The 13,851-nt window shown below is 36.6% G+C and overlaps 1 protein-coding gene across 5 annotated transcripts in view; it reads left to right on the forward strand.

The window, feature by feature from the left end:
• ASCC1 (activating signal cointegrator 1 complex subunit 1) overlaps nt 1–13,851 on the forward strand; it is a 108,570-nt gene that overhangs the window by 55,203 nt on the left and 39,516 nt on the right. For all 5 annotated transcript variants that reach the window (XR_003972858.1, XM_032595289.1, XM_030334680.1 and 2 more), the window contains exon 7: nt 1,405–1,524. Coding sequence is in view for 4 of the 5 variants with exons in the window: in XM_032595289.1 (XP_032451180.1) it covers nt 1,405–1,524 (120 nt within the window). In the remaining variant the exon portion in view is untranslated. The remainder of the gene's footprint in view (nt 1–1,404; nt 1,525–13,851) is intronic.

Below are 13,851 nucleotides of genomic sequence, written 5' to 3' on the forward strand. Positions count from 1 at the left end.
TTCCCTGATGACCTTTTCCAGTAAATTCACTTCTCCCAGCAGCCAACTATTGTTCTGATTTCTATTTCCATAGATTAATTTAGCTTGTTCTTGAATGTCATATGAATAAGAAATCAGTCTGTACACTTTTGTGTTTGGCTTCTTTGGCATATATGGGCATTTTATAAACTTATGTGTGGCTTCTTTTGCATATATTTTTTATATTAACTTTTTAATGGATAATACATTTACATGGTGCAAGATTTTAAAGATTCAAAGGATATGCAGTGAAGGGTTTCCTTCCCACTGCTATTCCCACCAAGCACCCTGCTCTCTTCTCTAAAGGCAACAGATTTTTCCAGAGATTTTTTATACGTACAGGGAATGGATATACATACACACACACATATATACGTATATATATGTATATATATACGTATATATATATATAAATTTTCTTACTCCCATCTTTTGCACAAATAGTAATATATAGCATGTACATTGTTGTGCACCTTTTCTTAAAACTTTAATGAATATTTAATTTGTTGCCAATCTTTGGTTGTTCCAGACAAAGCTTCAGTCAAACCCTGTGCCCAAATTGTTTTTCATGAGTATAAGTGTAACCTGTTACATCATATCAGGAAATAGTATTGTCTGGTTGTTCTTCTGTGTGTGTGTGTGATAAGTTTGATCAGTGGGTTCAGGTGTGGTTAGCCTGATCGATTGTTATAGAGCTCCCCTCTTTATATTTTCTTTATATTTCAGCCTTTTGCCGTTAAGTTTTAGCAGCCATTGCTAATCATTGTCTTCATCCATTATTTCATCAGGGGTTGCAAAATGGTGATACCCTGATTTCATCATTACTTCTGCGTTTTTTAGTTGGAATTCTTCTGTAAAGAACTTCCCTTTGTCAGCTATGGTTGGATACGTAGCTGAATTCATAATGATTTCCTTAGGTTTGGCTCCCAGAAATTGAGTTGCTTGGACAAAGGGTTTCTACTCTTGAAGACTTTTTATAAATATTGCTGTTAGGATGTTATACCACTTTATGCCTCCACCATTGTTAGATGAGTAAAATACTGTTTGCAGCTTATAGAAATAATGAAATAAGACCCAAGAGATGGGCAACACATTAAATGTCTTTGTCAATCAGAACTGTCATTCCTTGGCTTTTTCTTGTGAGTACTAATAAACTGGTATTGGGGTAACTGTAGTGTGACTTTGGAACTACTTGTATTTCTAGTTGGTGTGCATAGAACACAATTTTGAAATTGGAAGGATGGTTAGATAATATTGTTAGTAAAAAAAAACCTCCCAACAATTTTATTTTTGGTAATATTTGACTGTGTATAATAACTATGTTTAAAATATAATGGCCCTCTTAGTTTAAACATTTGTAAAAATCTAACATTTTTTCCTTTGCAGTGACATTTCTGGGGGCAAACCCTTAGAGGTAGAGATGGCAGGGATAGAATACATGAACGATGATCCCGGCATGGTGGATGTTCTTTATGCCAAAGTCCATATGAAAGATGGCTCCAACAGGTATGTTTCTGGAATGCTTCTTTGTTTCCATCAAGAGGTGCCTAAAAGCACTGCTAGAAGTTCAACAAGTTTTGATTCCTTTTCTTTGAGATCTTACTATCATAAAGAGTGTGTCAATTCTTTTTTTTTTTTTTTAAATAGTAAGCAATTATCTTAAAAGAGGAATTTGTTGTAGGAAAAGTATCAGATTTTAATCTGATAATTATTGAGTTACTTGGATGGTGGATATTGATTGTAGCAATCTAGTTTTTATGATGTATGCTTTCTTCATGTTTTTCAGTCTATAGGAGGCAGAAAGGATGGCATTTTAGGATGGTAGTTAGTTGCAAAAGTGACATAACACAGATCTAGTGAATACCATGACAAAATGGGATGATAACTATACAAACTCTATAAGATTATTAGGATTAAGCTAATCTACATGAAATGCTTAGAACAGTGCTTAGCACATACAAACATCCTCAAAACACATACCAACAGATGTTTACTGTTTTTTTATTTTTGTCGTTACTACACAGATCGCTTCTAGGGATTCTCAGTCTATGACCCAGGCTATTTCTGAGGCTAGTTTAGGCATCCAGAGCCATTTCTAATGTTAATGCTGTTTATTTATTAGTCTATTCAAGGTCTTCTGTGAGCAGAGGAGCTAACTTGAATTGGAAGTTTGTTTTTGTGGTCTTTTTATTAAGGCGGGATAGAACAGAGCTCACCCTGAATCAGAAACCCTCCAGAGAAAATGAGTCTTTAGGCAAGCCCCCAAATTGATTTGCTTTTCTAGAGGATCCCTTGTAAGATTTCTCATATTTCAATTCAAATTGGTAATCTCAGTTATCTTCTAGCTCGTTTCAATTGGAAGTGAATTTGGGGCGGGGCTGGGGGGGGGAGGAAAAGACAGTATAGAATCAGATGTTGTGTGTGTTTTGGACCAGATTTGTCTTGGATACCTGGCATGTGCCTAAATAGCATACTAATGACCTTGTCTTAAAAAGTAGGGACACATTGTTCTTTCAGGACATCCCAAAACATTTCTTATGAGCTTGGAATTTGATACCCGGTATGGATCATTTCCTTTGCATTGTGAGTTATAACAGTCCGATGTCTTCACCAGTTATAGGGCTCCTGTGTATGGAGTAGATTACTTTTCAGTTTTGTGAACAAAAACAGTGAACGATAAGATAGCAGTTCTCAAGCTTTTTGTCTTCATAATCACTTAATTTCTTAAAAATTATTGAGGACACTAGAGAGCTTTCTTTATATGGATTATAGTTATCAATATTTACCTTATTAGAAATTAAAATTAGAAATTTAATATTTGATGGTTCATTAAAAATAGTAATATTTTTTTGTTTACATAAATAATGCATTTTTCATGAAAAATCTATTTCCCAAACCAAAAATATTTAGTGAGAAGATAGACATTGCTTCACATTTTTGTGAATTTCCATAATGGAAGACAGCTGGGTTCTCATATCTGCTTCTCTGTTCAGTCTGTTGCAATATGTTGTTTTGATTGAAGTATACAAGAAAACCTGGACTCACACAGAAACGTATTTGGAAAAATGAAGAGTACTTTCAGTGTTTTCAGCTAATTCTGGATATTTGATACTACACTAAAACTTGACAAGTTACAGTTCGGTAAAGGTCAGAAATCCTATCAGCGAACATTTCATACTCTTGCACTAAAATCCATTGATCTCTTTTACATTTTGACCGGACCTTTAATCTATGCACAGTTTTGTATTGGTCATTTAGAAGATACCGGTTCACTGAGTTATGAACATCTTCCTAATGTTGACATATTTCATTATGCGATGTTAAAAACGTATTGATCGCACTATTAATTTCACCACAGACTTTAAGTATTAAGAAGCTGCTGTCAAGCTCATGGTAGCAGAGACACATTTTCTAAAATTCTTATTTTCACTTGAAAGCTTAAATTTTATTATTGGCCCAAAATACTGTTTTCCTTGAAGTTCTTTTTTGAGAAAATGTCTGTCAAATAGCCAAGTCTGAATAACCATAATTTGTCTGTCAGTCGTTCTTTCAAATAAAAATGGTGTTCGTGGACAAAGAGGCTAGTTCAGCTCCAGCTCTGACAACCTCACAAGTGCTTTTCCTCCAGACAGCCATCTGCTTCCACATACAGCCCAGCTGCTTTATCCATACTGCTGATTGCATCACACAGATACATTAAAAAGACATGTACTCAAGGCCTGAGATTTAATAAAATCGATTATTTTTACAGTTTCATCAAGGATAAATGAAACTAGTTTTTTTAAAAACCATGTATATATAGTGAAGAATATACTGCTGCTCATACAATTTGCTGCCGCCGCCTTAGTTTATACTAAGGTGCCAGCAGTTTTTCTGTTGTTGTTTTGTTTTAAAAACAATTTTTTTAATGTTTTTTTATTTTTGAGAGGGAGAGAGAGAGACAGACAGACAGACAGACAATGCGAGTGGGGCAGGGCAGAGAGGGAGACACAGAATCCCAAGCAGGCTCCAGGCTCTGAGCTGTCAGCACAGAGCCCAGTGCGGGTTTTCAAACTCACAAACCGCGAGATCATGACCTGAGCTAAAGTCAGATGCTTGACTGAGCCACCCAGGCACCCCAAGGTGCCAGCAGTTTTACTTTTGCACCGTCTATGCAAATGTCATTACAATGAAAAAGGCGGACAGTGTCATACAATTACTATAAATATAGTTGTGACCTCATGGGCTCCCCTAAAAGAGTCTCAGGGATCTCCAAAGGTCCACAGACCTTACTGCAACAACCTTTGATCTAGATAAGGTTTTAATTCTAATATTGAAGATTGCATAGTTTCCGGGGAAATTATAACTTTTTTTTTTTTTTTAACAGTTACTCTTACTTGGCACTGTGCTTACATCGTATTATCTTCATTTTATCTTCACAGCATCTGTATAAGATGGATAGTATTCGTATGCCCGTTTTATAGATAGGGAGGTTCAGAGAGTTTAAGTAGTTTGGCTAAGGAACATATAGTCTGCAAAACCATGCTCTGAATCCCTATGCCAGAATAAAGAAGGTTTTCAGTGTGTGTATGCTAGGTTGAGTAGAATAGACTATGTTCCAATTCTTATTTCCACTTTTTTTTTTGAAAGTGGTAAAATTCACATAACATAAAAATTACCGTTTTAACCATTTTAAAGTGTATAATTCATTAGCGTTGAGGACATTAACAACATTGTGCAACCACCACCACCAATGTTTCAGAACATCTTTATCACCCCAAAAGGAAATCCTGTACCCATTAAGCAGTCACTCTTCCATACCCCCTGTTCTCTCCCCAGCTCCTGGCAACCAGTGATCTACTGTCACTATGATTTGCCTATTCTGGGTATTTCCTATAAATGGAACCACACGATATGTGGCCTTTTGTGTCTGACTTCTTTCACTCAGCATAATGCTTTCCAAGGCTCATCCCTGTTGTAACAGTGTCAGTACTTGACTCCCTTTTATGGCTGAATAACATTCCATTATATGGAGATACCACATTTCAAGTTGATCCATTCATCAGTTAATGGACATTTGGGTTGTTTCCACCTTTTGGCTATTGTAAATGGAGCTGTCTTCAATTCTTTTGGACTGACTCACTTCTAAAATGTATTACATTTTTTATTTCCTTGATTAACCTTATAGTTTTATAGAACATCATAGCCACTGAGCCTGACCTCTGTTAATTTGCTTTCTTAGTATCTGTTACGGGATTTATTTAATTTTTGTTCATACTGGGTTAAACCTTACTGTTGTAAAACTGAAATCTTTGATAGCTTATAGACATACAGTTAACATGAAGCTATATGGAAAATTTACATGGGATTACAGCAATACAATAGTGAGTTTTTCCTAATCTATGGCTTCAAGTCTGCATATGTCATAGACATCACAGTTTTTTATTTACTCTATTCTTGATGGCCCCCAGAGGGAAAAAGAGAGGTTACTGGGAAGAGATAATAAAATCATTACTTTGAGTTTTCCACTGGGTATCTTTACCTTTTGCTTTAATAGTTAGACTCTTGGTTCTATAGAAGGCCTTCAAGTGTAAAGAATAATATGTTTTTGAGATTGGAAGAAAATAAGAGCTATAGAAGCTAGGTGGCTTTTGAAGACAGAGTTCAGACACGATTGGTACCCACATTAATGGAATGGTGAGTGCTCCAAAGGTGAATACACTCATTATTTTCCCAAAGATCCAGCCCTTAGAAATTGTGCACACTTACTATTGTCAAGGCTTTGTAAATTGAAAGATCTTATGAAGTATCCACCGAATCCACTAGTGTGATCATCCAAGAAGATTTTTGAATAATTCCCATCTCTCTTCCTGCCCATTTTTTTCTCTTTTGCCCATTCCTCTTCCACAGGGAGAGACATGTTTATGTTATTTCAAAAAGATTTGTAAAATTCCCTCCTCAAATGTGTGGTAATTACTAAGAGACTTAAACACCTCTTATTTAATTCAATTTTAAAGCAATTCAGATGCCTCCTTTGTGCAGGGTATTTTGGAGGGCTGTGCAAATTGATACGAATTGAGTAAGACATGGTCTGTTTTAAAGGAACATTAAATCTTTTTGTTTATATGAAGAGATCCTGCTCAAGACAAGAGGCATGGGAGAGAGACCATGTTGTAATAAAAACACATTCAAGTTTCTTTGTATGATTTCGTGTAGTTTAAATCAGAGATTTCTTCCCTCAAAATGATTGAGTGTGAAGTGCCTGACCTTTAAAAGGATAGAACTGCTTAGCTCAGATTTTTCGTCTGGAAACTTGCAGCTGGGACAGCGAGAGGTTTACTTACTGATGCTTCCTTGGGTTTGGTAAAGCGTGACTGGGTGAGGAAGCTGTGGCAATCTTTTACTCATTACTTAGTAGTCAGCTGTTGCTAAGACTTAAGTATTGAACACAGTGGCTGTTCTGTTCTGTCTGGTACTGTCACGCAAGCTTCCATCCTTGCCCCTCTAAGAAGAATGGCTTCCTCACATTTTCCTGACAATACAAAGTCAACTCAATTTCCTTCCTTTTTCCCCTCACAGTCTGCTATTCTCATCACCCCTAACCCACTCAGTTTCACTCTCTTTCTGAAGAATGGCATACATTATCTCTGATGAGGCTAACCTCTTATTCTCCTGACCTAATTCCTTCTTATTTCCTCAAAGACCTGGCTCCATCAGTTATTCCACCCTGCAGTGCATTTTCAGGCTTCTTTTCCCTCAGGCATTTTCCAGATGCCCAGTGTGTGTGGTGCAGTAGACTCCAGGGCTTCCATCTTAAGGAGGAGGCAGATGTCAGTAATTAGAGTACAGTCGGGTAAGGGCTCTGGTTGAGGTTCTAGAGGTGCGTAGATGGGCAGCAAAACTCTGCTCATGGGTGAGCAAGTTTTGTAAAGGAAGACTTTACAGAGAAGGTTTCTTTGCTGAATAAGGAGTTCACAGGCCAAGAGAGTAGCATTTTAGGAAAAGGGAATAATAGCAAGGACAGATCTAGAAGCACTGTTTTGTACCATGTAAAAAGTATGTTGGATTTTTATTTGGTCATTTGTTTATTCAACAAAAACTTATTGAGTGCCTGTTGTTTGCCAGGCACTGTGCTAGGCTGTGAATATAGACTGGTGAATAAAGCCAGGTGCAATCATTATCCCTATGTAGTTTACAGACTAATGTTGGAAACAGATGCTAACAAATAACACATAAACGAATAGTTGACCCTTGAACAACATGGATTTGAGTGGCATGAATCCACTTACATGCAGACTTTTTTCAGTAAATACAGTACAGAACTGTAAATCTATTTTCCTTATGATTTTCTTAATATTTTCTTTTCTCTAGCTTTATTGTTAAGAATACAGTACATAACACATATAACATACAAAATATGTGTTAGTCGGCTGTTTACGTTACCAGTAAGGCTTCCCATCAACTGTGGATGGTCAGTAGTTAAATTTTGGAGGACTCAAAAGTTATCCGTGGATTTTCAACTGTATGGGGGGTCAGAGCCTCTAACCCCTGCATTGTTCGAGTGTCAACTATAATTGCAAAGTGTGATAAAGGTGAGGCAGGGGGGAAATGGTGCTCCATTAAAGAGGAAACTATCATAGCAATGTGGACTGGAGGAGGACAGGGTCAGGGAAAGTCTCTAAGGATCCAATATTGAATTGAGATCTAAGGGACTGAGAGTTTGCAGGCAAAGGAGAGGTGGGAAGGCTCTTCTCACCTTTTGTCCTAGGCAAAAGAAAATATAGAGCAAAAGCCCTGAGGCAAGAAAAAGTCTAGCAAATTCCAGGTATGGATGAGGTTTAATGAGGGAGAGGATGGTGTAATAGGAGATGGCCATGTGAAGAAATTAGAGGGGCTTGGGTAATAGATAAGAGAAAGAAGATTAAACACAAGCAGAATAACTAAAAACAGATCCATATCAAGGTAAATCATGATAGAACTGCAGAGCACTAAAGACAGAGATCTCGAAAGAAGTCAGCCACGAAGGAATGGCAGGTATAAGGACCTCTCAGTAACAACAGTGGAAGTGAAAAGACAGCAGAGTATTTTCTAGAGGAAATAATGGTCAACCTGGAATTGTGTCCTCAGGAAACAAAATCTTTAAGAACAAAGGTGAAATGAAGACTGTTAGAGATGAACAAAATCTCAGAGACTTTATCACTGTGAGATCTGCAGTAAAGGAACGAGTAACGGATGTATTTCAGGAAAGGGAAAAGGAATCCAGAACGTCTGAGATACAGGAAGGTTAGTATGAGATGCAGAAAAGAATGGTAGATACATAAAATGGCAAACAGTGTCTGTATAAAATACCTATTTTATAAAATTTGAGAGAGTTGTGGGTTTATTGTTGTTGTTGTTGTTTTTAAAGTAACTCCATGTCCAGCATGGAGCCCAATGCAGGGCTTGAACTCACAACCCTGAGATTAAGACCTGAGCTGAGATCGAGTCAGATGCTCAACTGACTAAGCCACCCAGGTGCCCCATATATTTGGGAGAGTTTAAAAAAAAAAACAAAAAACTGGGGCAATCTCACACTTCATGGGTTTGAGCCCCGCATCAGTCTTTGCGCTGATGGCATGGAGCCTGCTTGGGATTGTCTCTCTCCCCCTCTCTCTCCTCCTCCCCTGCTCACGCTATCTCTGTCTCTCTCAAAATAAATAAATGAACTTTAAAAAAAAAGAACTAACATTGTTCAGTTAAGAGCACTGTAAGTCAAGACTAAGGAGAATTTTGAAGTTGAAGTATTCTAATTTTTTGTATTATTATTATTTGGGGAGAGTGGTGTTAAGATATTTCTTTAACTTTGTTAAGCTAAATGCACATAGTAAAAATTTTAAAGTAAATCTAAGAGTATATAAATAATAAACAAGTAGAGAGAAAAAGGAAAAAGGAACAAATGGAAATTAAATCCAAAAAGGAACAAGCGTAGAAAAAAGTGGGATGAATATTTAAATGTAAGATGGCAGGATGAAGTCCGGACATATATACGTTAATGATACACATTAATGAATAAACTTACAGCTTAAGATATTATAAGAAAGATATAAGCAAAATTCAGTTATATGCTCTTTACCAGAGATACATCCATCCATGAGGTTGCAGTAGTAGAAAGGAAAAAGATAACACTAGGCAAACACCAAAATGAAATTATGAAGTTGGCATAACAGAATTAATATTAGTGACAGAGAGTACTGTTACATAATGATAAACAATTTACCAAGATGTTATCATTTTAAACTTGTACCCACCTGAACATCCCCAAAGTAGATTCAGCCAAATTTGTATAATTAATTTTTTAATTTAATTTTTTAATTGAGAAATCCATCATCATGGGAGGAGATTGTGACATATCTTCCAATAATTGATAGGCCAAGCAGATACAAAGTCAGTAAAGATACAGAAGCTTTTTTTTAACTTATTTTTTTTTGAGAGAGAGAATGTGCCTGTGCGAGTGGGGGGGGAGGGGCAGGCAGAGAGAGAGAGAGAGAGAGAGACTCCCACAGGGCTCAATGAGAGGCTCACTCATGAACTATGAGATCACGACCTGAGCTGAAATCAAGAGTTGGTCACTTAACCAACTGACAGCTTAACCCAGGCCCCCAACACAGAAGATTTTAACAATTAACAAGTTTAAAAAAAACAACAATGGCACAAAAACGGACACCCAGATCGATGGAACAGAGTAGAAGACCCAGAAATGGACTCACAAACGTATGGTGAACTAATCTTGGACAAAGCAAGAAAGAACATCCAATGGAATAAAGACAGTCTCTTTAGCAAATGGTACTGGGAAAACTGGGCAGCAACATACAGAAAAATGAACTTGGACCATTTTCTTGCACCAGACACAAAAATAAACTCAAAATGGATGAAAGACCTAAACGAAAGACAGGAAGCCATCAAAATCCTCAAGGAGAAAGCAGGCAAAAACCTCTTTGACCTTGGCCGCAGCAGTTTCTTATTCAATACATCTCCGGAGGCAAAAGAAACAAAAGCAAAAATGAACTATTAGGACCTCGTCACAATAAAAACTTCTGCACAGAGAAGGAAACAATCAGCAAAACTAAAAGACAACTGACGGAATGGGAGAAGATATTTGCAAATGACCTATAAAATAAAGGGTTAGAATCCAAAATCTGTAAAGAACTTATCAAACTCAACACCCAAAAAAACAAGTAATCCGTTGAAGAAATGGGCAAAAGACATGAATAGACACTTGTCCAAAGAAGAAGGCTAACAGACGCATGAAGAAATGCTCAACATCACTCATCATCAGGGAAATACAAATCAAAACCACAATGAGATACCACCTCACACCAGTCAGAATGGCTAACATTAACAACTCAGGCAACAACAGATGTTGGCAAGGTTGCAGAGAAAAAGGATCTCTTTTGTACTGCTGGTGTGAACGCAGACTGGTGCAGCCACTCTGGAAAACAGTATGGAGATTCCTCAAAAAATTAAAAATAGAACTACCCTACAACCCAGCAATTGCACTACTAGGTATTTATCCAAGGGATACAGGTGTGCTGTTCTGAAGGGGCACATGCACCCCAATGTTTATAGCAGTGCTATCAACAATAGCCAAAGTATGGAAAGAGCCCAAATGTCTATCGATGGATGAATGGATAAAGATGTGGTATATATATAGAATGGAGTATTACTCGGCCATCAAAAAGAATGAAATCTTGCCATTTGCAACTACATGGATGGAACTCGAGGGTATTATGGTAAGTGAAATTAGGAGAAAGACAAAAATCATATGACTTCACTCATGAGGACTTGAAGAGACAAAACAGATAAACATAAGGGAAGGGAAGCAAAAATAATATAAAAACAAGGAGGGGGACAAAACATAAGAGACTCTTAAATACAGAGAACAAACTCAGGGTTGCTGGAGGGGTTGTGGGTAGGGGGATGGGCTAAATGGGTAAGGGGCATTAGGGAGGACACTTGTTGGGATGAGTACTGGGTGTTATACATAGGGGATGAATCACTGGAATCTCCTCCTGAAATTATTATAGCACTATATGCTAACTAACTTGGATGTAAATTTAAAAGTAAGCAAATATAAAAACAATGAGCAAGTTTAATGCAGTAAGTCATTTCTGGAATTATGCACCCAGCAATTAGATAATTCATATTCTTTTCAGGTATACATAACAGCTGAAAAAAATTGATCACACAGTAGACTGTAAAGTAAGGCTTAATACATTTCAGTGAGTTGGTATCTTACAAATCACATTTTCTGACCAGAAATACAGCAAGGTTATTATCTACAATGACCAAGTTACTAGAAATAAGAAGAGAGTTTAACAAAGTGATTAGCTATAAAATTAGTATAGTTCTGTATAGTAGCAACAAACAGAAAATGTCATTTATGAAAGATACCCAGCCCTGTGACTTGCTTTGACTAATGGAATGGGACAGGAATGATTTGTAAATCTGTCATTGCTAGGCCTTAAGAGATTTTGCAGCTCTTTTGTTTTCAAAGTTAACCTCTTAGGACTTGGTTGCTATTTAGGGAAGTCCAAACTCTCTGGCTGGAAAAAAGACCTCAAGGAAAAGAATTTAGGTGTCCCCAGTTGACAGCCGGCACCAAGGCTCCAGTCATGTGAGTGGGGCCCTCTTGGATCCTCCAGATCCGGGTGTAGCTGCCTAAAGAGGAAACAGACCAAAAGAGTAAATAGAATAATTATAAATTATAATAGATTCTACAAAAGAAACAAACGAGGATAAGAAGAATAACATAGGGGGACCTACTTTTAGATGCAGTGGCCAGGGAAGGCATCTGTAAGGAATTGACATATGAGTTCAGACTTAAAGGATACAAAGGAATTGTGGTAAGAGTGTATGAGGCAGAGAGAAGAGCAAGTGCAAAGACGTTGAGAAAGAGCCTAGTGTGTTTCAGCACTTAAAGAAGACCAGGAAGATAAACAAGGGAAATGAGGCCAGAGAGGCAGAGACCAGATTACACAAGGTTTAGACAGTTGGTAAAGAATTGGTATTTTTTTTCCCTAGGTGGACCAAAAGGTTTTAAGCAATATAATGACATGATATTTTTAAAAAGGTCATGTGTGGGAGAATGGATTAGAGGGGGAAAGAATGCAAGTGGGGAAATCAGGTCATACTGCAATCTAGGCTAGAGATGAAAGTAGGTAGCCAGGTTAGAGCAGTAACAATGAGGAAATGAAAAATAAATAAGACACCATCCATTTATGGTAGCAACAAAACTCATAGGTACTTAGGAAATAACTATAATAAAGTATGTGTAAGACCTTTTTGCAGAAAATTATAAATTATACTCAATAATTATAAGTTACAGTGTAATTGTAACTTATCAATTACATTATATATACATGAGAGATTGCTCATGTTCATTGATAGACTTAATTTCATAAAGATGTCAGTTCTCCCCAAATGTTCTATATAAACTTAATGAAATTACAGACTACATATGTAATTGAAATGAAGAGCCAGGAGCAGGAGGGGAAGTAGTTAAAAGTCATTACAGGAATGCAGGTGAGAAACAAGGCCTGAACTAGAACAGAGCTATGAGAATTGGTACGTGGATGCAAGAAGAGTAAAATCTGCTGGATTTGGCAGTTTTCTGAAGGTGGTGTGTAGGAGTCCGATGAATAGGATCCATTATGACTAAGCTGGTTTATCTCAGGAACACAAAGATGAAGTAAGACCAGAAAATCTAATAACATCCAACTCAATAGATCAAATTTAAAAATGTCTAAATACATGCCTAAAAGCCTGCTGATGAAATTCAGCCTGTTTTTTTTTCATTAAAAACTTTCAGAAAACAGAAAGATATTGCCTAATGTGATAAATAACAATTTTAAAGCAGAAACCAACAATCCTATTGAATGATAATTTACTGGGTTTGTTATTGCCATTATATTCAGAAATAAAGCATGATGTAACCACCATCACTCTTAAACACATTGTTCGGAAAGTTCATGCGAAATCCTAAGCTATAAAACAGAAGACAGATGAAGACAAAAATTGCCATTGAGGATAACATTATAGTCTACTAAAAAAAAGCTCTAAAATTGATAAGGAAACAGTAAAAGTGCTAATCAGTGTAATAAGTGGTTGGACAAAAGATAAATACCCCCAAATAAGTAGTTCAGTACTAACAAATTGTTAGTTCTAGACACTGTTTAGACACTGTTTTAGGCACCATAAGAGATACAAAAATGGGTAAAATGACCCTTATTTTAAGGACCTGAAATCTACCTAAGCACTAAACTATTAAAAGAAAACACAAATTTTAAAAAATAGAAGACAACTAAGTAGATGTTTGATAAATGACATGAGAAGTCCACTGCTGCTAAAGGTATAAATTAGGAAAAGCTTTTCAGAAAGCAAGCTGGCACTTTATACCAAGAGTTTTATTTTATACTCCTTGGACTTGCTAATTCTCCCTATGGGAATTTTTCTGGTGGAATTAATCACATATGTGGACAGTTCACTGTATGTGGGAGATAGATCTATTACATATTGCCTGTAATAGTATATACTGGAAGCAATGTAAATATCACAAACAGAAGAGTGGGAAATAAACTATAGAACACTGTAGAATAGAGAATACTAGGGATCGACTAAAAATTGTGTCTTGGAAAAATGGCAGATATTCACTATATAGAGTATTATGTGATGAAAACAGTTTACAAAACAATTTATAAATACACGTTTACTTTTCTCCCCCTCAGAAGTGGAAGAGAGAGCAAGAGAGAAATAAATCCCTTAATCTCAATACATAAAAATCTTATCAGTGGTTCCTTCCAGATGACAAGTGATTTT

Source organism: Lynx canadensis, chromosome D2 (assembly GCF_007474595.2).
Source record: "Lynx canadensis isolate LIC74 chromosome D2, mLynCan4.pri.v2, whole genome shotgun sequence".
NCBI classification, from domain to species: domain Eukaryota; kingdom Metazoa; phylum Chordata; class Mammalia; order Carnivora; family Felidae; genus Lynx; species Lynx canadensis.